Here is a 24,414-nt window from a genome sequence, read left to right as displayed (position 1 = left end):
CGCCTCAGAGGTAAGCTAGCTCCGCGGTACATTGGTCCTTTCGAGATCTTGGAGGGTATCGGAGGGGTAGCTTACCGGTTAGCACTACCATCGTCCCTGGCAGGCGTCCACGATGTATTCCACGTATCGATGCTGAGGAGATACGTGCATGACCCGACACATGTGCTGGCAGATATCCCAGTTCTAGATCAGCCTGACATTACATATGAAGAGGTTCCGGTACGGATAATCAACCGGAAAGAGCGTCAGTTGCGAAACAAGACTATCCGGCTGGTTAAAGTCGGATGACAGCATCATTCAGACGAGGAGCCTACTTGGGAGCTCGAGGATACTATCCGAGCTCGATATCCCCATCTTTTCACTTGAGGTGTGTGATTTAGTTTACCATTCAGCATTTATACTATATATCTGTTGTTAGTACTTGCTGATGGTAGATAACGAAATTTGGGGACCAAATTTCTATTAGTGGGGGAGAATGTAAAATACCGAAAATAGGCGAATATTAATAAAAGAATTTTTTGGAATTTTTGGAAATTTTCCGGGAATTTTTCGGAACTCGTATGGACGAGTTAACGGGGATAAAAATAGGGCCCGGGAAAAGCCTGTTTGGATTACCCATTTAAGCGAGGAAAAGTTGGATTTATTTTTCTTTTTCTATTTCTTTTTTCCTTTTCTTCATTTCTCGCCATTTTCCTCCTCTCTGCCACGCGCCTTCTCATCTCCTCCGCCGAAAATCACCCCGTGCCCTAACCTCCTAGCGCCGGCGGTTCCTTCTCCTTCGAGTACAAGCTGTGGCAAGGGGAAATCTTCCCTTTTCTCACTGATTATGCCCTAGATGCCGGTACTGAGCCGATCCTCTTCCCCCATTTCTACTTCTTCCCCGTCTCCACAGTCGCTCCTTAGCCGTGCCCTAGAATGAGCGCCGACCACTGTACGGTGGATCTGAGCCACACCGCCGACGCCTCTTCCTTTGCAGAGTGTCGTCGCCGCACTGGACAGAGCCGGCGCCACTGCCGATCACCCCGTGCCGACGCCACCTTCTTCTTCCCTTGCCCTCTCTGCCTTCGTGTCGGCTGTCGTCTTCTTGTTGTGCCCTGGCGCCGCTGTCGACGCCAACAGACACCACCGGACCCTGCTAGTTCTTCACTGCCGGCTGAGGGTTGTTGCTCTTCTCGGTGACGATCACTGGACTTGAAGAGCATTCCGGCCACTGTTGCTTGCTTCCATCACCGGAGAAGGTCAGGTAATGGTCTTGTTAATTACAACCGAGATGTAGATTTTGGTATGCTATTGTAAGGATTTCAATTGTGAGTTTTGGGAATTTGTTGTTCAATTGGCAGTGAACAGCAACATGAAGTAGTTCGTGTTGGACTTATGACCATGAAGAGCATTGCTGATTGGAACATGAAGCCAACACAAGAAACTGATGCAACATTGATGATCATGTTGTTGACTAAGCATCATCATGTTGGAGAACAATTGTTGGTCCTCCAAGTTGAACGTTATTGATTTGGGTGGTTCTTCTAAGCAACCAAGTTGTGGTTCTGTGCTGATCAAGAGAGGGATGTGCTGCTCTTACTTCTTCGACTGTGTATCACAGTAGTGGTTTGGTGAAAAGAAAGTAAGTGATTGATTCTTATGAGGTGATGAATAGGGTTTTGATTTTAGTTATAGATCATGATGTAATCTAGATTATATGATTACGTTGTTGTGAGGGATTATAATTGTTGCAAGTTCTAATTTGTATGAATTAGTTATGAAATGATTGAGGAGTTGATGATTCCATTTAAGGTTCAAAATTTGATTTGGATTTAGGTTAGTTTCTCGGGAATATGATTTATCTAATTAATTAATATGTAATTGGCTAAATCTGTATATCGTGTTGTTACAGGACTGTGATTCGAGACGGGCGTCTCGACATCGGGTTGGTTCGATTCGATCTATATCGGAGGCGGGTACCTCTTGACTTATCTTTTATGATATCGTCATTTGGATATGCATAGTACTTTATAGCTGCAAACAATGAACATGTTTGTCTTTGGTATGTCACTGTTTGATATCCATAGCATGTTAAGTTTGTCGCTTGTTATGTATCCGTGCTTATATCTCGTGATTTATTACCATGAGTATCTTATTTCCATGAGTACTTTATTACCATGAGTACCTTAGTTCCTAGAGTAAGTGACATACCATGCTCTACTGAGGTTAGGACTAGGTTCTGGATTTTTATTTCTGGCAGGTGTATCTAGATTATCTTATACCTAGGTTTTTATACCATACCTGACTTGTGTACCTCTATTTGTATATCATATATGATTCGTGTACCTAGACTCTGATTCTTTGATCTGTGTATATTGTTGGTACATATGTTATGGAAGGAGGATATGTTTAGGATCTAGGTTGTTATACCATAGAGGATCTGTATACCCTAGATTCGTGGATTTGACTCACTGATACTGTGGTACCCATATTATACATATATGGATATGGTTATGCTGATCAGTTTATGACTATGCTTAGTGTCATGCATCATGATTGCATGCTGCGCGATTGTCGGCTCCACTATAGTTGAGCACATCGCCAGTTACATGTACTGCACACACCACCACTCATGGATTAGTGGTATATCAGACAGGTGTGTGGCGGTTCTGCTGTTTGGCTCCGTTGGTCTGAGGACTCAGCGTGGTAGCCGACAGACGCCTGGCTCGCTTGGCTCACCGACATTTAGTGTAGCAACAGTAGCCGATGCAGGTGGACTCGCTTGGCCCGCTGGTCGTGACTCAGCTGGTAGCCAGAGATACCTCCCGTCATCGTACCGGAGATGAGAGCATTGAGCCCCCATTTATGATTTGGGGTCACAGACAGAGTACTCCGACAGCATCCCGTCCACTCGGTCACTCATCGGGCAGTGACGACAGAGTGCACTGTTGTCACGACCCTACCCACTCGGTCTCACCATTTGTGTGAGATGATCGACTGGCGCAGGGGTGACCAGACGCATCATTAGCATCATATGCATTGATGCATTTATATTCTTATGATTGTGTTTGCACGATTTGGTTGCGATTTTGGTTGGATGCATACTTTGACCGCATACGTGATTATTGACACTTTCGGTTTGACGACCCTTTTGTCCGGATAGGAGTTCCCGGTGAGTACAGCTTCGTTACCTTTCGTTTTACATATTCCCTATATATGATTAGGAAGTGTATTCCATGTTTGTTGTTGTTAGATATATCTTACTACTCATGTCCATTGGTATTCACGAGTTGTTGAACTCACCCCGCTGACACTATCTTTTCGTGTACCAGTTATTTATGGTGTCGCTTGGAGCATCCTGTCCTGGTCCCCACGTCACATCGGAAGACTTATCGGTTTCACGATGTTTTGTTTGTTTTATGTGTCGGTTTGTTTAGTACTCCGGTTTTATTTTTGGAGTGTTGACGTTGTTATGTGGTATTTTGTATTTATGTTATTGGTTGTGTAAGTCTAGCCGGCTAGCAGTTTTGTGTTTTGGTTTTGGTACAGCCGAGTAGGCTGCTTTATTTTTAACTGCGTGGTTGTGTCAGCCAGAGGCTGAATTTGATATTAACTGCGTGGTGTTTGTTTTCTTTTATTGTTATTATTCCAGCCGCATGTGGCTGAGGTATATAGTGCTTGTAGAAAAGTTTCAGATTGTCCGCCATACAGGGGAGATGCTGCCGAAATTTCTTCGGACAGAGACTTCTCCGGGGCGTGACAGAAGGAGGGAACGGGCGTGACGCCATTCCACTTAGTGTATGGTGGTGAAGCAGTGGTTCCAGTTGAAGTGGGCGTCGAATCCGTCAGGGTCCAAAACTACAACAAAGACAACGCCGAGCGGAGGCAGCTGGAGCTAGACTTGGTCGACGAAGAACGGGCTAAGGCATCCGTCTGGCTGATGGCGTACCGACAAAGAATGAAGCAGAACTATAACCGACGAGTGATCCCCAGAGCATTCCAAGTCGGCGACTTAGTATGGAAGAAAGTAAAGCCGGTCGGGGACGTTGGCAAGCTGGAGGCCCCATGGGCAGGGCCATTCAAGGTAGTCGAAAAGCTCCGCTCGGGCGCCTATTATCTGGAGGATGAAGACGGACGACAACTAGAGAGGCCGTGGAGCGCGAACCACCTCCAGCCTTACCGGGCGGGGTGAAAGGTGCGCCAATGTAAATCATTCTGTATACTTTTTTCAGCTGTATACTTGAAATGTAGAAATAAAAGATCGGAAGACTAGAGCAAGTATAAGGCATCGTCAGCGAAATCGCCGGAGGTATATTGTACGAGCCAAAGACTCGATGCCGAAACTCCTGCGCCGTTCGGCCAGGTAGATATTGTCCAAATTAGGCTTAAAAGCCCGTCGAGCTCCGACGTTAAATATCGAGAGACGGACCGACGTCTATAAACCCCCCGGCCGGAAGACCGTCGAGCTCCGACGTTAAAAATCGAGAGACGAACCGGCGTCTATAAACCCCCCCGGCCGGAATACCGTCGAGCTCCGACGTTAAAAATCGAGAGATGAACCGGCGTCTATAAATCTTCCGGCCGGAAGACCGTCGAGCTCCGACGTTAAATATCGAGAGACGGACCGGCGTCTATAAACCCCCCGGCCGGAAGACCGTCGAGCTCCGACGTTAAAAATCGAAAGACGAACCGGCGTCTATAAACCCCCCGGCCGGAAGACCGTCGAGCTCCAACGTTAAAAATCGAGAGATGGACCGGCGTCTATAAACCCCCCAGCCGGAAGACCGTCGAGCTCCAACGTTAAATACCGAGAGATTGACCGGCGTCTATAAACCCCCCGGCCGGAAGACCGTCGAGCTCCGACGTTAAATATCGAGAGACGGACCGGCGTCTATAAACCCCCCGGTCGAAAGACCGTTAAGCTCCGATGTTAAATATCGAGAGACGGACCAGCGTCTATAAACCCCCCGGTCGGAAGACCGTCGAGCTCCGACGTTAAAAATCGAGAGACGAAACGACGTCTATAAACCCTCCGATCGGATAGTTTCACGCATGGCACTGTTGGTTGCTACTCGGAAAGACTATAGGTTCCACTGTACAAAAATTTGTACAAAGGTCTGAACCTTTTCCTAGCTACCATGTGTTCTTTTAAATTAAATTTTGGATCTCCTGCGGAACTTAACACGTTTGATCCAAAACTTAATCTATTTGTTCTTTTAGGTTTTGACTTGGATCTCCTGCGGAACTTAACACGTTCGACCCAAGTCTCCTTAAGTTATTAATTCCATTAAATATCAATTTCCATAAAAGGTTCCCAGTACTGACGTGGCGAGGCACATGGCCTTCTTGGATATGGGAGCAACCACCACCGACTAGACAAAACCTTTAATAGAAAGCTAATATTTAATTTCCTAAAATAACTTTAGGTTAACCAAAGAGAACAATCAAATCACAAGGAAAAGAAAGAAACAAAAGAACACAACTTCGAAAAACCATATTCGAAATACTAGAACGTAAGCCTCTTGTATTTGGTATTATTTCCATAAATAACTAGCATGATGCGGAAATAGAAATTACTAGTTATACCTTGTAGAAAAACCTCTTGATCTTCTACCGTATTCCTCTTCTAACCTCGGACGTTGTGTGGGCAACGATCTTCCAAGATGAGAAACCACCAACCACCTTCTTCTCCTCCAAGCAAGGTTCGCCCAAAAAGGAAACTTCACCAAGGAGGAAAACAAAATACTAACCAAGCTCCAAGAGATGCTAGCTTTCTCTCTTCTTCTTCTTCTCCGAGTAGTATCCGCCACCACAAGAACTCCAAGGGAGAGGGAGAGGTTCGCCACCACAAGAGGAAGAGAGGGAGAGGGTAATGGCCGCCACAACACCAAGGAAAGAGGGAGAAAACAATAGAGGTTGTGTCTTGTGAAGGCACCTCACCCCTTCTTTTATATTCCTTGGCCTAGGCAAATTAGGAAATAAATTTTCCTTAATTTCCTTGACATGATTTAATTGAGAGAAATAAAATAAAATTCCCAATTAATTTGTGATGGCCGGCCACATCATGAAGGCAAATAGACAAGTTTCAATCAACAATTAAAACTTCCTAATTTGTTTCCGGAAATTTAAAAAATAAAATTTCTCTTTAAAATCTCTTCATGGTTAATAAAAGGAAATATCTATAATTTTAATTTTATTAACATGTGAATAATTTTAAAGAGAAAATAAAACATCTCTCCAATCTACAAATAAGGAAAGAGATCTGATCTCTTTCTTTAATCTTTTGTAGATTTTTTATAAGAGAGATATTTTAATTTTAATTCTCTTTAAAATATATCTTCCACATAATAATAAAAATTAAAATTAAATTTCTTTTTTAATTTTATTTGGCCGGCCCTACTAGCTTGGGTTCAAGCTAGGGCCGGCCACCCAAAATCATACCTAGGCCGGCCCTAGCTTGATTCCCAAGCTAGCTTGGCCGGCCCCCTTTGGGTGGGTGTAGAAGGTGGGTATAGTACTCTATAAATAAGAGGCTACGATAGGGACCGAGAGGAGGAATTGGTTTTGGTCTCCCGATAAAATTAAGCATCCCGTGTTCGCCCCGAACACACAACTTAATTTTATCAATGATAATTCATTCCACTAGAGAACTATCATTGAACTACCGCACCAATCCCAAATTACATTTTGGGCTCCTTCTTATTATGAGTGTGTTAGTCTCCCTGTGTTTAAGATATCGAATGTCCACTAATTAAGTGAGTTACTGACAACTCATTTAATTAATATCTAAGTCCAAGAGTAGTACCACTCAACCTTATTATCATGTCGGACTAAGTCCACCTGCAGGGTTTAACATGACAATCTTTATGAGCTCCTCTTGAGGACATTATCAACCTAGTATCACTAGGACACAGTTTCCTTCTATAATCAACAACACACACTATGAGTGATACCATTTCCCAATTTATCGGGTTTATTGATTCATCGAACTAAATCTCACCCATTGATAAATTAAAGAAATAAATATCAAACATATGTGCTTGTTATTATATTAGGATTAAGAGCACACACTTCCATAATAACTAAGGTCTTTGTTCCTTTATAAAGTCAGTATAAAAGGAACGACCTCAAATGGTCCTACTCAATACACTCTGAGTGTACTAGTGTAATTATATAGTCAAGATAAACTAATACCTAATTACACTACGACTTTCTAATGGTTTGTTCCTTTCCATTCTGGTCGTGAGCTACTGTTTATAATTTATAAGGTACCGATAACATCATCTTCTGTATGTGACACCACATACTATGTTATCTACAATATAAATTAAATGAACAACTACAAACAAATGTATATAATTAGACCAAATGTGATTCTTTATTCATAATGAATGTTTACAAAGCTTAGGCTCTCAGTATACACTCCAACAGGCACGACTCCGTGGTAATGAGCGACCAACAACAGATCCTGCTCCTAAGATAAGAATGGGGCCAACGCATGGCCTGGCGGCCCGCTTATCGAAAATACGATTCACATGGCCAAACGTTGTTCACTTGCTAAACGGTCTCGCGGCCGAGGGCATTTTCGCAGACAATCGATTCAAACTCGAGTTGGAATGGTGGGCCGAACGGCTAACTCATAAAGAATACTTTAGCGTAAAGATGGAAAAAATGCTGGCCGAAACAAAAGTTAGTGGATGGATATTGGTCGAGCAACCAAATGACAAACAAAAATAGGATTCATTTTCGCCAAACGACGGGCAAACAAAAGTAGTTATAGCAAAAATATTTGTGCCGAACGGCGAGAATAAAAAAAAAATGTAACCACTCCTCACGCATCAAAATCAAAAAGGGCGTCAGGGATAGAGCCCATCATGACGGCCAGATCTTCTGGGGGGATGGACAGCTCGGCTGGTAGGTGACCCTTAGTCTTGAAATAATCAATCGCCACCTTGATAGACTCTTCAAAAGTTAGAGATAGCTTGTCACGGAACTTCTCACCAAATTCGTCCGAGCGGACGAAAGCTTTTCGCACTTTAGCCGACCGGCTGGGCTCCCCATCTTGATATTCTTTGAGCGTGGCTCTGGAAGCGTCAAGGGCAGCCTGGAGATCTTTCAAATCCCCTTCAGATTTGGCCCGTTCAGCCGAGCGGCTCTCCCGTTCGGTGGCCAGTAGGCCGTCCAAGTCCCTCACGCGTTGTTCCAGCCCTCGGTTTTCCACCTTCATCGAGTCCATATCGTCGATGGCCTTGAGCTTCCGGCTGGTCGCGAGCTTTATTTCCTTATCACGCTGCTTGACCAGAGCCTCGAGCCGAGCCACCTCACTCGCCCGGTCAGAAGATCGTTGTTGTTCGGCTTCCAAGAGCTTCTTGGCTTTCTCCAGAGCAGCCGTGGACTGTCTACTTTCCCCCGAGGTTTTGAGCTTTTTCAGCTCGTCCTCCAGCTCGGCTAGGCGGTTGCTGATGGCGATCTGCTCCACCCAGTTCTGTGAACGGATGTGGTCAAGTTAAAAGCTAAGCCAAATTAACCAACAAGACAAAGGATATACCCCAGTCGCCTGTTGCAGATTGCTGTCGCTTAGCTGGCTGGGGGTCATAAGCGCGACGCGGATCCGAGCGTCCTCCCAGACTTTGGCTAGCGGCCCGGTGAGGGTGATCTGCTGTTCGGGAACCGATGGCCGATCAGCGGCCAGTAAGTATTCCTCCGAGGGAAATCGAAGGACAGTTTTTATCGCCCTCGGGCCGCTCGGATCATCTTGGGACGTAGCGGCTTGGCCAGAGGGCTCACCGGTCGGGACCGGACGGTCGCCTAGTCGCCTAAGGCGACGCAAGGTCCGAGAAGTGGAAGGTTGTGCCTCGGAGAGGGTCAGTGGTGAGTCAAGCTGAGTCGGAGTGTGCTCTGAGGAGATCGCCCCAGAGACCACGGGAGCATCGTCACCCCGCTCGAAACTCTGCTCGTTGGATGGGGTCGGCTGAGGGACTTGCTCTTGCCTCCTGCGTTTTCGGGCCACCAGAGGAACTTCATCAGCCGATCGGCCCTCTTCCTCGGCTTGAGCCGAGGAGGTGATATCGCCCACAGCCTCGTTGGGGGAAACAGGGACGGCTAAAGCTTCAGGGGCACTTTGAGTCCCTTCACCCCCTTTATCTGTTGAGCCGACCAGGATAAGCCCCCGTTCGGCGACCTCCTTGTTCTTCACCGTTTCAATTTCAGCGGCTTTCAACTTAAGTCGCTCGGTAGCCTTGGCACGCCACATGAATTCAGTTACAGAAACGAAGAATAAATCAGTTAGAACAAAAGAAAAGGGGTGATAAGAATGCTTACTCATGCTACAAGGCAGATCGGCTTGGACGGGGGGCAAGCCAAATATATACATCACTCCCGGGAGGAGCAGCTTGTCGATATTGTAGCGCTGGTCGACCAGTTGGTTGGCCGCATGAAGATACGCCGGATGGCTCTTGAATTTGCCAAGTCCCGGTTAGTTCGGCACCGCTGTCTGCCACTTGGTTCGGAAGGTCGGCAGTTCGGGAAGACGCAGATAGAAAAAATGCTCCTTCCAGTGCTTATTAGAACTCGACATGTTGTTAAAAAGAATAAAGCCTGCCCTAGATTGGAAAAGGAAAGTTCCCCACTCGGATTGTTTCGGGTAGAAGAAATAGTGGAAGATTTTTGGATCCAGTGGGATGTCATTCAGCTTAAAGAGAATTATCACCCCGCTCAGCAGCCTAATGGAGTTCAGAACTAGCTGGCCGAGCGGGATACGAAAATAGTTGCACACTTGAAGGAGGAACTGGTGAGGAGGAAATCGCAGCCTGGCCAAAAATTGGTCTCGGAAAAAATAAATCGTGCCGGCCGGCGGGTCATGGGGCCGATCGGAAGGAGTAGCTAAAACTATTTCATGGTCAGTAGGGATCTCATATGTCCGAACAAGACGTAGGGCGTCTTCCTCGTCAAAATGGCTCTCCATGGTCATATACCAAAGACCAGGAGCGCCAACTGATGGTTGAGAGGTGCTCGCCATAGTCGAAAAGAAACAGGAGGCAAAAAAGAAAATCGGGAAGCAAACGGAGGGCGACGATAAAATGAATAGGACAGACAATGAAAAAAGGCGAGGGATGTAGGAAGAAAGCTTACGAAGGAGAAGATGATTGAAGAAGGAGGCTGTGGAGGCGCCGGCAAGTCGAAGAACAAGATCACCGGAGCAAAGACAGCAGCAGAAACTCTGATCACGAAGAAACGAGAATGCGGCGGAGAGGAGAGGATTAAGTTTTATAGGGTGGGGGCCGGGCGGCCTCCACCGTCGGATTCAGGTCGCAAAAAACAAAGTTTCCATCAGACCGTCCATTTCAAACGGTGGCTGTCCCATCAAAGGTAATGCCACCGCCGTACGCTGACAATAGCTAGTCCGCCACGTGTCGGTCGGACACAGGGCGCATTTAAGAAAAGCATGCTCAGCTTTAATTATAAAGATTTGGCACAAATTCCAACGTGATATCGAAGAAGGCATCCAGGGAATAACGCCGAACGGGCATGACAGAAAAGAAGAGCCGAGCGGAAGAGCATTCCATGGGCTGGTTCAACGAGCGTTATTCAATCAGACCGGCAGTTCAGTCAGTCGGACTTCGCCTCCTTCGACTAGACTTGAAGAGGAGGCAAGTGATCCGGTGATAAGGATGGGGGACCCCCTTTTCTGAAGGAAGTCAAAGCCACGTGGCAACCCAAGGCCAAGAGGCCGATCGGGAAAGAAGTGTCGATCGGCCTAGAGGAATATAAGCAGAGGCACAGAGCCCGACAAGGAGTTGGGTTTCCGACGCTCAGGGTGAAGAAGCTCGCCTGGCCGAGCGGACGGTCCGCTCAGCATAGGCATAAAGCAGCAACTGATAGGTTTAGCCGAGCACACGAGCGAGACTCTCCCAAGCAGATTCGTACTTAGGGTTGGTCGGACGTAACGATATGGTCGAACGGCTGGACGGCTGGACCCTCGCCCTGAACAGAAGACAAGAACAAAGAAACATCCTCTGACAGTAGGCATATTCGGAGGACAAGCCATGTACGGAATCTTAAACCGGAATGTTCTAATGTCCCATCATGGAGGTGCTCGAACTGTAGAAGTATGGCGTCAAGCATGCTCTTCTGACAATCCCATGCTGGGGTATGGGCTGAGGACACGTGTTCATCTCGATATGTGTGCCTGAGCTCCTTCCCAGCCCTATATAAGGAGCCTTGCACTTCATCGGAGGTAAGCACTCTCGCATATTCGGAGCCACTTTCTAGTCCTCATCTTGCCTGACTTGAGCGTCGGAGGGTCGTCCCCGGGGACCCCTCCCCAGCCCGACTTCCTTGCAGGTTCGCCGGAGGTCCTTACGACCGGTTGTAGATCTACATCAGCCATTCGGAGAGCGTCAAGTGCCCAGCGTCCGTTGATTCAGCTTTCGGACAGGATCAGCAAGTATGATGGCATGCCGTCTTAATAATCAATAATCCATCATAGCCTCCCCCCGATAAGACGGTGTGTTGTACCACTTATAAAGCTTGTTTGGCCCTCAAAACTTGCTTCAAAATGTGATGGAAGTGCAACTTATCAAGATGACGTAGCTAACCTTGAGCCTTGTGAGCTTGGCCTTGAGCATTAATTGAGTTGTGTCATAGACCAACTCCCTTATAAATTGGTTACCAAATATCGAAAATCTCCATGCAAAATCCATATATTGTAGAATTTGAAAGAGCATTGAAAGGAACGGTTCGAATTAAGCATAGAGATAATACCACAAGAATGATTTGATAAACAACTAGGGGCGATGAACTCCATAAAATTATCATAATCCTTCAAGAACTAATGTGAATTAACTAAAGCACGATCAAGTTTACAAAAAGACATAGCATTTGACTATGTCAAGTGGCATTTGATCGAATAAAGGTCCATTAGTCCACAAACTTGAACAAAAAGCTCTAAATCATGTAGCTCGTAATTCGTAATAGATTACCCTCCTTCCTTATCATGAAATGTCAATAGAGAGTTAAAATATCTCATAAGAAGTTACAGTTCTAATATACCCTCCCCAAGTGCAGTGAGGTCACTCCAAAAAGGCTGACGAGGCTAAGGACGACAATGGATCATATTTAGGTCAGATTCCATATATCCTTCGTCCTCATACTCATTAGAATCGGATATTCATCTTCATATCCATACTATTAAAGGATCGAATATCTTCTATATAATTTTTTTCCCATCCAACTATCACTATTCAATAAAAACATATAAAATTAACATCATACTCAGATATTAAACCTTCTATATAAGGAATTGTCATTTAACCATACATGAGGTGTTGCCACCATGAGGTTGAGGTTTGAATCTCGGTAAAGCCGAAGTAAATACCTCCCTTATGTGCTAGTCACTATTCCAAATACTAATAGTCACCCGTGATTTACTTTTTCCGTATTGACCCTTGGATGAATTAACGAAAATACTGAGACGAAGATATTCAACTTTTTACCACCATGTCATTTAACCATGCATGTCATGCCCGCTGCAAGCTAGGGCCATGCCATGATCACAGCCAGAATTTGTTTCTGACCATAATGTGAAGATCTTTTCCAACACACAACAATCATTACAATTAAAAAATTATCACTATAAGAAATATCTCTACACATGCCAAAAGGTTATAATGTGTGATTTCAACTTGATTAATTTTTTATGTCATTCTTTAAGTTCTTTTTGATATATAACTCATAACATAATTTTTGTAATTTACAACTGAATTTACTTTGTTTCTATTATTATTTTTAATTTATAATTTATATAACAGTTAGCAAAACTGCTACATGATTTACTTGGATGCACGCGCTAAATTGTTTATGCGCCAATATAATTTATTTGGGTGTGCAAATTTAATTGGGCATTTTAATAATAAATAAATAAAAACAAATATCCTATTGGCAATAAAATTATTATTATTATTATTACTACGACGCGCTTTACCGGCCCGGTCGGTCATTTTAAAGAAGATGACGGTGGTATTGGTGGGGATGACGTCATTCCTATGTCCCCCGAACTGTAACTTCATTTTTTTTTAATTTCCACCTAACACTTTCCAAACCCCTAATCAGCTATTCTCCACCAACAACTGCCCTACCCGATCAAGTTCAAGTCAAAGCCATCGGCCAATCCCCTGCTTCCTCCTCCTCCTCCTCCTCCTCCTTTCTCTCTCTATATATAAATCCAGAGGCAATGGGGGAAGCCATCCCCCTCCTCGGCTCCTCCCCCACTCCACTCTCCAGAAGCTTCGATCCAACTCCGTTCATCCGAGCCAGGGCAGATCCAGTGGCTAGCGGTTGCTCCGTCAAAAAGCGATGGAGGCCGTGGAGCGGGTGTGGGATTCGGGGCGGCGGGCCAGCCAGAGCCTGAGCCACAACATTAGCCGAGGGATGAACATGGGCGGCTGGGGAGTGGAGGACGTGTTCTCGCGCAACAGCAGCACTCGGAGGCGGTCCGGTAGCAGCCGCGACGACGACGAGGAGGCCCTGCGCTGGGCCGCCCTCGAGAGGCTGCCCACCTACGACCGCCTCCGCACCGCGATCCTCCGGTCGGCCGCCGATCCGGGCGGCGGACCGGGCGAGGCGCGGCGCCAGTACCGCCACAAGGAGGTCGACGTGCGCAAGCTCGGCCCCGCCGAGCGCCAGGAGTTCATCGATCGCGTCTTCAAGGTCGCCGAGGAGGGCAACGAGCGATTCCTCAAGAAGCTTCGAGACCGGATCGACAAGTATTCCTAATCCCCTTTCACTTTTTTTTAAAAAAAAAAAATAAATTATTATTTTAAACTACGTAATTCATTTCGAAATAGAAATGAACAACAAAATTTAGTTCCACACCACAAAATTTCTTCCTTTTTCTTATTTATGATGGGTAAAATGCAAATCCAAGAGAGGCAAGTCTATTCCAGCTGATCATTCTGTCTTTTAGGTTGAAGGTCCATTTGTTGGTTAGCTAATTTAGTTGGATTAATTGACGCATGAGCTTGACATTTGCCCTTCATGGATAAATGTATTACTAATGCTTTCCCATGTTCAACGTTGGGTCTTTTTCCCGTCATTTTCATCTCTTTTACACTCCAAGCTACTTGTGTAGGGAAAATTATAAATTGCATGGTCTATTAGTTCTCTATTATCGAGTCTTCTTAGTTACTACAAGATTATACTTTGTATGTTTCAATACAATACATGCATATTGTCCATGTAGAAAAAGGATAATTTTGACAATCAATACAGTTCTAAAGTTCTTGTTTATAAGAATCCAAATGAATTAATGCAGACTAGAAGTAGGTGGTGGCCATGATAGGATGGTGGTTGGATGTCAATTTTTTGATTTGATAAAAGAGTTGCTCACCACATACATTGACAATTGTGGATTTTTCTGATCCACAGTTTACTTGCCCCCAATCATTTGAGTCAATCAAAATTCAAAACCAATTAATTAAATTTTACCCTTTGAATGATACAACCCTCCTGTAGTCTAGTCCAACTAAAGAAGTGGACTAAAGAGACTTTTGGTGCAGGGTCGGCATCCGGTTACCAACAATAGAAGTGAGATTTGAGCACCTAAACGTGAAGGCCAAGTGCCATGCCGGAGACAGAGCTCTGCCGACGCTCACCAATACAGTAAGAGACATCGCGGAGTCCGCCCTCGCCCTCTTGGGCATCCGCCTCACTAAGAGAACCACTCTCACTATCTTGAAGGATGTTTCGGGAATCATACAACCCTCAAGGTGAATAAATCATGCACGCTGCTAAACTGATGAACCATAGTAGTCTCGATAACTGATACCTGCCTGTGAACGCTTAATTTCAGGATGACACTTTTGTTAGGCCCTCCATCATCTGGGAAGACCACCCTCTTGTTGGCCTTAGCTGGGAAGCTCGACCCAACTCTAAAGGTTAATGGAGAGATAACATACAACGGGCACAGATTGGATGAATTTGTGCCACAGAAAACTGCAGCATACATTAGCCAGAACGATGTCCATTTAGGAGAAATGACTGTGAAAGAGACACTTGATTTCTCAGCAAGGTGCCAGGGAGTAGGAGTAAGATACGGTATATGGTCCCTGGAGCCTATTAATTAGTCATGGACAAAGGATCGAACTTTCTTTCTTTTTAATTCTAAGTAATGAACGACTTTGTAATTAGATCTTCTCTCGGAGCTGGCGAAGAGGGAGAAAGAAGCAGGAATATTTCCGGAAGCCGAAGTGGATCTCTTCATGAAGGTCACTGCTGCTGCCTGATTCACTAATTTTCGTAGTGATCTTAATCTTCCCTTAAATTTCAGGCCACAGCAATTGAAGGAGTCGAGAGCAGTCTTCAGACGGACTACACACTCAGGGTAAGTATGACACGCCTAATTAGTTGATGGGGAAGGAAGTCAAACTAGTAGATAGACTTATCCTTCAGTTGCTTAATGCCAAGCCACCTGCCCACTTGAGTTGACAGTGTACATTTCAACAAGTCATTGCCAGCAATGTTTATAGAGGTGGAGTTGGTGAACAATAAATAAAGAAATAAATAAATAAACAGTGATTTGACTTGTTAACAACGATGATTATATCAAGTCTCTATGCTTTTCCTAATTGCTACAGATGTATTAAATATTCTATGTAGCTACTGTGTCTTAATCTTATGTAAATATTTTAACCATGGGATAATGGCGCAGATACTGGGGTTGGACATTTGCGCTGATACTATCGTGGGAGACGAGATGCAAAGGGGCATTTCTGGAGGTCAAAAGAAGCGCGTCACAACAGGTGTACTTGAAAAGTGTTAAATTATAAGGACAAAAATTAAAAAGTGTTTCTATTTTTTAAATTATTATATGAGTGTTTTTATTAATTATTTTTTTAAATAAAAAAACTATCCATAAAATGATACAGGTGTTCTCAGATAGAATAGGATGTAGTCTAGTAGGTATGAAATTTTAACTGTTATAAATATTATAGTTATTATATCGTAAAAATCAGTGAAAGCTTGCTTTGAGGGGAGGAACTGGAATTTGAATTTGAATGTTGCAGGCGAGATGATGGTGGGGCCGACCAAACTGCTATTCATGGACGAGATCTCGACGGGGCTGGACAGCTCCACGACCTACCAGATCGTGAAATGCCTGCAGCAGATCGTCCACCTCGGCGAGGCCACCATCCTCATGTCCCTCCTCCAGCCCGCCCCCGAGACCTTCGACCTCTTCGACGACATCCTCCTCCTCTCCGAGGGTCAGATCGTCTACCAGGGCCCCCGCGACCACGTCCTCGACTTCTTCCAATCCTGCGGCTTCCGCTGCCCTACCCGCAAAGGCACCGCCGACTTCCTGCAAGAGGTGCCAAACTACACTTTCAAATTTCTACTGCTGCTTCTGCTTCAGATCCAGTATTTGAGACTCCTTGCGTACGTGACTGAGTAGGTGACCTCGAGGAAGGATCAGGAGCAGTACTGGGCGGACAAGCAGCGGCCATACCGCTACATTTCGGTCTCCGAATTCGCCCAGCGATTCCGGAGATTCCACGTCGGTCTTCGCTTGGAGAACGAGCTCTCCGTCCCATTCGACAAGGCCCGCAGCCACAAGGCGGCTCTCGTCTTCTCTAAGAAGGTTGTCTCCTATTCGGAGCTGCTCAAGGCTTCCTTCGGAAAGGAGTGGCTCCTCATCAAGCGAAACTCCTTTGTCTACATCTCCAAGACCGTTATGGTACCATTTTTGTTCTTTTTGCCAACCAAGCCCCATCTTCTTGGTAATTCTACTTTGTCTTCAACTCCTTTCTGTATTTGTTTGAAGATCGTCATAATAGGGCTCATAGCCTCGACCGTGTGGCTGAGGTCACGCATGCACTCGAGGAACGAAGACGATGGGGTCATTTACATAGGGGCTCTTTTGTTTGGCTTGATGGTCAATGTCTTCAATGGTCTCGCGGAGTTGTCAATTGCCATCGACCGTCTGCCAGTATTCTATAAGCACCGGGACCTCCTCTTCTACCCAGCATGGGTCTTCACCTTGCCCAATTTTCTTCTTCGGATACCTATCTCAATCTTGGAGACCATTGTTTGGACTGTTATGACCTACTATACCATAGGATATGCGCCAGAAGCAAGCAGGTAGAAAGCTTCCCAAAGACTTTTTTTTTCTCTTTTCCGTGTGCTTGTTAAATCATACACCATAAGTGGTTATTCTGCATTGCCAAGGATTTACAACCTACTTAATGAAATCATTTTCACATTGCAGATTTTTCAAGCAGCTGCTGCTAATATTCTTGATTCAGCAGATGGCAGCAGGGATGTTCAGAAGCATTGCTGGTCTTTGTAGGTCCATGATCATAGCCAACACTGGTGGGGCACTATCTGTTCTCGCCATGTTTGTTCTTGGAGGCTTCATTATACCTAAAGGTATTTGTATATGGCTCTTCTTTTGGTCCATGTGTTTAGGCGTTCGCACTTCATGAAACATAGGATAAGTGCATTGAAGAGGATCTTAAGAAATCATGGCTTCCAATTGGTACTTTTTTGTTGCAACGTTCTGTCTGATTTGCTTCTTTTCTTTCTCTTCTACAGAAATGATTCCGAATTGGTGGATATGGGGATATTGGGTTTCACCACTTACTTATGGTTATAATGCTCTAGCCGTGAATGAGTTTTTGGCTCCAAGGTGGATGACTCAAATGGTAACTATCAATTTGCAGTCACTTCCATCTCTATTCCAAAGATTTGATGACGACTTTCTTATGGATGACTCAGAGCTCTATATATTTCATGCTAGGCTCCAAATAATAGACCACTTGGAACGGCAATCCTTCAAAATGCCAATGTATTTGCAGAGGGAAGGTGGTACTGGATTGGAGCCGCTGTACTTTTTGGGTTTAGCATCATCTTCAATGTCCTATTCACAGTGTGCCTGATGTTTTTGAACCGTAAGTTGTTGTTCATCTAACTGCATAAAAGATCAGAACATCTTTTTTTTATTGCATACTGGAAGCAAAGTCACCTCTGTGAGAACTTACAAGGATCCGCACTAATGATCCAACCAATCTGATCAGAATGTTATGATTTTTTCTTTAGAATTAGATATTAATTCAAAAAAGAAAAGATTTGGCCAGGCCACACATTAATAGAATTATAAAATTATCTGATTCATACATTTAAAAATTAAATATGTTATCCAACATGATTTACCTTTAATTTAAAGATAAAAAAGTTCCAAAATTTTGATACTCTTTGAATTGTTTTTCCCCTTAAAATTGGGTTTAATTTTAGTTTGCCATCCAAGAGAATTAAAAACAGGTGTTCTGATTTGACCTTCATTCCCTTCATATCTTTTAGATGTATGTTTTGCATATGGTGTAATATTATTATTGCCAATTGTGCTAAACTATTTGTCTTAGAAGGTTAGTTTCGCACTAAGATGATCAGTCTCTAATTTGACATAGCTATTGGAAAACGACAAGCTGTTATATCTGAAGAAACGGCAAGGGAGATGGAAGAAGTCCAAGAGGAAGGAAAGGATTTACGAAGACTTAGAAGGACAAATTCTAAGAGTGAGTCTATACCTCATGCTTTGTCAAAAAAGGATGGAAACAACACCAGTATGTAGACACAATCCACCCATAAATTTCCAACTAAACTTCACTATGATTTGTGATATCACTGTTGTTTTTATGCTCTAAAAATGATCACCTTCTACAGGTGAAATTATGATGATTCGAATGAGTCCTAATCTCTCAAATGGACTTAATCATGAAATGTCCATCAATGCAGCCACTGGTGTTGCTCCTAAGAGAGGAATGATTCTTCCTTTTACACCTCTTTCCATGTCCTTTGATGAAATCAATTACTTTGTCGATATGCCTCCAGTGAGTTTTTATCTTTAATTTATACACTTATTTCAAACTTTCTTTGATTCAAGAAACATTTAGAACTTGCATATTTTCAACACAAAAGGTGGACACTATACCTCTTTAAATATTCTAATCTCTTACTTGTGTAATTCTTTGTTCCTCCCATCTAATTAGTTTCAGTTAATCACCCAGCTACTACCAATTAGCTGAAGTTTTGAACAATCTGTTTTTTTTTTCATTAGTGATTGGGACATTGCAAGTTGGATAATTGTTTCTTTCCATTCTAGATCTCCTAATGTAAAATAAATAAAATCTAATTAAAGCAAACCTAAAGGCCTGTCATGTCAATTGAATGGAACTTTAGCCATTGACTGAAGTTATAATTTACTGTTCTTTAGGAAATGAAGGAGCAAGGAGTCACAGAAGATAGGCTCCAACTGCTAAGGAATGTTACAGGGGCTTTTAGACCAGGAGTCTTAACAGCCCTTATGGGAGTTAGTGGTGCTGGTAAAACCACCCTGATGGATGTTTTGGCTGGAAGAAAGACCGGTGGCTACATTGAGGGTGACATCAGAATCTCAGGGTACCCTAAGAAACAAGAGACTTTTGCAAGAATTTCTGGGTATTGTGAGCAAAATGATATCCACTCACCTCAGGTGACAGTCCGAGAATCTTTGATATTTTCTGCTTTTCTCCGCCTTCCACATGAAGTCAGTGATGAAGAAAAAATGGTAAGACTAATTATTCCTTTTCTAAAATTTCTAGATCTTCATATTAAATCATAATCTTGACTCCTTAAATCTCACATAAATTACTAGGACCTTGCATTATGATGTCAAATTTGCAGTTAGTGATCACTAAGTCAAAGCAATAATTTAATATTCATGTGTTCAAGAATTCTCTAGGTATTTCTCCTCTCTTATTACCTATTGAGATTCTCCACATATCCTCTTGGGTCTCATTGCTTTACTTATATGAGAGTTTGTGTGGATCTGTTCTCAGCTACTTAGACTGAGGAGATGTTAAGTCATTCCCTATTTATTAAATCTAAGACGGTGCTGTTTTCTTTCTACTCTCTTTTCCTTCAATCCTTCCTGACTCCCTCCCTCTTCTCCCTTTAAAATGCATTTTTCAGAACTGAATTTACAGTTTCTACGTTGCATCTGTGCTAAAAAATGGTATTTGTTAATTAACTTCTAAAGAATTGTGTATTTATAGTGAGTTTAGTACTGAGAATGCAATTAACTAAAGGTCTTTCTGCTTGGCAGAAATTTGTTGATGAAGTGATGGACCTAGTGGAGCTTGACAACCTGAAAGATGCCATAGTGGGTCTTCCAGGAGTAACTGGGTTGTCCACTGAACAAAGGAAGAGACTGACAATAGCAGTAGAGCTTGTTGCTAATCCTTCTATCATCTTCATGGATGAACCGACATCTGGTCTTGATGCAAGAGCAGCAGCTATTGTCATGAGAACTGTGAGGAACACAGTCGATACTGGAAGAACTGTTGTTTGCACAATCCACCAACCAAGTATAGATATATTTGAGGCCTTTGATGAAGTATAGAATCTCTAGCCAGTGATAAATGAACATATTGTTTAAATTTTTTGCCTGTTTATAAGCTAATAAAATAAACTTTTTACTGAAACAGCTTCTGCTAATGAAAAGAGGTGGTCAAGTGATATACTCTGGACCCCTGGGAAGAAATTCTCACAAGATAATCGAATACTTTGAGGTACAAATTCTTATATATAAAAATAGGCTGTTTGTTTTATCACTTAAATTAAGTTTATAATTGCTGTCCAATTTGCTGCATTCATTTATTGTCTATCATGGCCTTAATTAAGTTCATAACACTTTCAAAGAGTAAAGGAAAATAATTTGATTGTTTCAGGCAATTCCTGGAGTTCCAAAAATCAAGGACAAATATAATCCTGCAACATGGATGTTAGAGGTCAGCTCAGTTGCTGCTGAAGTACGTTTGGGAATGGACTCTGCTCAGTATTATAAATCATCAAATCTGTTCCAGTGAGTGAAATGCAACTTTTATCTTAACTAGCTTGTCAAACTAGTTGCACCATTAGTTCTTTTAGTAATTGATTTAGTAGCCTTATGAGATTTACACATTAATGCTGATTGTATTGTTTTCATTGCAATTCTATGATCAGGTGCAACAAAGCATTGGTGAATGAGCTCAGTAAACCAGCTGCAGAAACAAGTGATCTGTACTTCCGTACACAGTGTTCACAATCATCATGGGGACAGTTCAAAGCTTGCCTCTGGAAGCAGTGGTGGACTTACTGGAGAAGCCCTGATTACAACCTTGTCAGATATTTCTACACCTTGATCACTGCTCTACTGTTAGGCTCCATATGTTGGAGGATTGGTCATAAGGGGTAAATACACAAACAATATCACACTGTTGTTATGAGCTTCTGGAATACAGTGGTAGCCTATCTCTTTCATTCCAAGGCATAGCCCAGCCATTCAGTGTAGGAATAAGAAGGAACTCAAAAAACACCTTTATGCCCTTTGGACTTTAAGATGTATGAAGTCTCATATTTGACCTTACCAGCAAGGCAATAGAGATTCTATTTAAGTGAACCTAGATTGAAGGATGACCTAAGTTAACAAATCCTTCTTTGAAATGCAAAAGTGGTTACCAATGAAATCTTAGTTACGACACTAGATCAGGTTGTGCTTCTGAAGCCTGGTTCATACCATAGCAATTCATACAGTACTTGTTTGTTTTAGGCTAGTTAGACTATCATTGATGGTTACAGGAGGATGGTTTCCATCCAAATGTTAATATACTAGATCAGGTCATGAGTTCCTATCCTGGTTAATAGAAAGATTCTTAGGTTATTCATCATAGAAATAGTGCTTTATGTGAATACAGATACATCAATTATTTGTCTGATGATGCAGGGATAATTCAAACAGTCTTAGAATTGTCATTGGAGCTATGTATGTAGCAGTTATGTTCGTTGGTGTCACTAATTGTGCCACTGTGCAACCACTTGTTGCAATCGAGAGGACTGTCTTTTATAGGGAAAGAGCAGCTGGAATGTATTCAGCCTTACCATATGCCCTTGCTCAGGTAAGAGTGCTGTGTTAATTTTCCTAAGATGGAATGCTCTGCAGATAAAAGTATTATTCTATTCTAAGGACAAAGTGATTCTAGTGAAATCATTCATTATTTTCATAAATGGAAGTTAGACACAGTAAGAACACTTTATTGGACAAATGCTGAACAATAGTTCATATGTTACATTGCAGGTGCTTGTGGAAATACCATATGTGCTAGTTCAAACCATGTACTTTTCTCTTATTATATACTCCATGATGAGCTTCCAATGGACAGCAGCAAAATTCCTTTGGTTCTACTTCATCTCCTTCTTCTCTTTCCTGTACTTCACTTACTATGGAATGATGACTGTCTCACTCTCACCAAATCATCAAGTTGCTGCAATCCTAGCATCCACATTCTACTCGGTCTTCAATCTCTTCTCCGGCTTTTTCATTCCTAAACCAGTAAGTCTCTCCTGCCCAAATTTTTTGCTTTTCTTGTCGGGGTTGATTCTAATTTGTTCAAGTGATTGTAGTTTCACTGTCACGCTTCCAAAGGTTTTGATTGCATGGACTTGTATTTGTAATTAATCAATGAATGCCGTGTAATTGGATTGCAGAGAATTCCCAAGTGGTGGGTGTGGTACTACTGGATTTGCCCACTTCAATGGACAGTTTATGGACTCATAGCAACCCAATATGGTGACCTGGAAACTAGAATCACAGTGACTGGATCTGTAGGGCAACCGAGGCAAAGGATTAAAGACTATATCAAGGACTACTATGGATACAATACTGGCTTCATGCCTGTAGTTGCCATTGTGCTAGTTGCCTTTGCCATCTTCTTTGCTTTCATGTTTGCATTCTGTATCAAGAAGTTGAACTTCCAGAACAGGTAGGAGAAGTGAATAGGAAGTAGAAGACCAAAAAAAGGAGTAAAGTATTGGATGGTGAGTAAAGGGTTCATTTTGCATTTTTTTTTTCAAAGGTCAGAACCAAAGATCTCAGGATTCTGTAGGTGTTTTTTTTTTTTTTAATAGTTTTGCAATTGCTGTAGATATACTCAGTGCAACTATAAGGCATCCAAGTAATTAAAGCTTACTTGTCAATGCTGTGAATAGTCTTGTTTCCTTTTGCACAAGGCAAGTGAGTGTGCATTAATCATAGAGAGAAATTTCTAGCATCAAGGCAGCTTCCAACATCTGCATTTCCTGCAGCAATAAATTCTAGCAAATTGTAATTCCAACAATTGCTTTTCCAGCAACACCAGAATCCTAGTAACTGCATTTCCAGCTTGTGCACTTCCTTCGGCAACTACATTCCTAACATAATTTTACAGATGGTAGTAAACTGCTCTTCAGAGATTGCAACCACAACAGTCCAAGCAAATGGCAGCAATTACTAGGCAGCAGAGGAATAAATATATCAGCTAGAACTCCAGATACAACCACACTATTTCTGCATTTCTGAGTTTCATAGTTCCAGCATTTTCAGCAATCATTAAGTCTGCTCTGCAGCAACAATCCAGCAAATAGCAGGCCAGTCATCAGAACTCAGCAACTATTTGAGTACAACCACTTCTACAGCAAAGCTTACTGCATACTCCAAAAACATTTACCAACCAAAGCCAACTTTGGAATTTCATTTCAGCAATCATCATCACCCCAGCAAGGATAGTAGCTCCTGGCAAATCGCCACAAGAAATACAACAGGACTTGTACCTGAATATACAGTTCAGTGGATTGTTTCTGCTTGTCAGCTCAGTAGCCACACAGGAATCATGGTCTTATTCTGACATGCAAATTTTGAAGTAGCTTCTGCTATCTTGTAAAATGGCATTCCAACAATTTCAGCCATTTTAGTTGGGATGCAGAAAACCTTCATCCATCCTGCTACATGAGCCATTTGACAGTAGTTTTAGCTACTACATCTTTCCTTGCTAAACGGGTTATCGCTTAGCAACCACCCCTCATACGTTCTGCTCATACTTTGGAAAAGTCTTAAATTATTTTCCCTCCATATGCAATAAACATATGCATCAAAGGTCAGCTTATATATCACAGCTTCCCTTCAACTTACTACATTAGCTTGGAGATCTCAGCTCAAACTATCAAAAGTATAGCCAGAGTCATGAAAGAGGTGGCACAAGGACTACTCCAACACACCACCATTCAGGACACATCTTCTGCTTTTTGTTCTTGCCAACTCTATCCAGCTTAGGTAGTCTTACATCAACCAACAGATGGAGCGTGCCACTGTGTCCTTGCCTTCCTATATTGTTGATATTGTCAGTATAATAAACAAGGATCTCATGGTTCCTAAGCTAACTCGTAAGAATTGCCATTTTTCTTTTTCTTTTTTTTTTTGAAAAGAAAAACTTCCAACAAATGCATTAAACCATCAGGCAATATACATAAGTTCCTTTATATAGAAATCTTCACATTTTACGATAGATTATTTCTATTTGATTAAAACTGGGATGCATGAAATTATAGTTACAT

The 24,414-nt window shown here is 42.8% G+C and overlaps 1 protein-coding gene and 1 long non-coding RNA gene across 4 annotated transcripts; both read left to right on the top strand.

The window, feature by feature from the left end:
• The first annotated feature begins 706 nt into the window (after nt 1-706).
• LOC121978002 lies at nt 707-1,951 on the top strand. Its single transcript, XR_006111102.1, has 3 exons — nt 707-1,243; nt 1,341-1,621; nt 1,892-1,951. It is a non-coding gene; the product is annotated as an uncharacterized LOC121978002 (long non-coding RNA).
• Nucleotides 1,952-13,214: 11,263 nt separating this feature from the next.
• Nucleotides 13,215-23,022, top strand: LOC121976877 (ABC transporter G family member 42-like). 3 transcript variants are annotated; one of them, XR_006110705.1, is made up of 23 exons: nt 13,215-13,742; nt 14,535-14,744; nt 14,828-15,072; nt 15,166-15,242; nt 15,305-15,358; nt 15,686-15,776; nt 16,041-16,342; nt 16,427-16,708; nt 16,796-17,112; nt 17,240-17,400; nt 17,566-17,675; nt 17,771-17,921; nt 18,438-18,593; nt 18,694-18,860; nt 19,244-19,576; nt 20,114-20,404; nt 20,496-20,579; nt 20,739-20,872; nt 21,013-21,240; nt 21,773-21,944; nt 22,124-22,378; nt 22,534-22,863; nt 22,971-23,022. XR_006110705.1 is itself a non-coding variant. In XM_042529270.1 (22 exons), exons 1-22 carry the CDS (start codon nt 13,333-13,335, stop codon nt 22,810-22,812), a joined length of 4,461 nt encoding a protein of 1,486 aa, XP_042385204.1. In that variant the 5' UTR covers nt 13,215-13,332; the 3' UTR covers nt 22,813-23,022. The 3 variants fall into 3 exon arrangements, 2 of the variants coding, with proteins under 2 accessions (XP_042385204.1, XP_042385203.1); XM_042529270.1 differs by having other exon boundaries at nt 18,438-18,545; nt 22,534-23,022; XM_042529269.1 differs by having other exon boundaries at nt 22,534-23,022.
• The last annotated feature ends 1,392 nt before the right edge of the window (nt 23,023-24,414 follow it).

Source organism: Zingiber officinale, chromosome 4B, assembly GCF_018446385.1.
Source record: "Zingiber officinale cultivar Zhangliang chromosome 4B, Zo_v1.1, whole genome shotgun sequence".
Taxonomy (NCBI): Eukaryota; Viridiplantae; Streptophyta; class Magnoliopsida; order Zingiberales; family Zingiberaceae; genus Zingiber; species Zingiber officinale.
The sequence above is the reverse complement of the archived record's forward strand: the minus strand, read 5'-3'. Positions and strand labels throughout refer to the sequence as shown.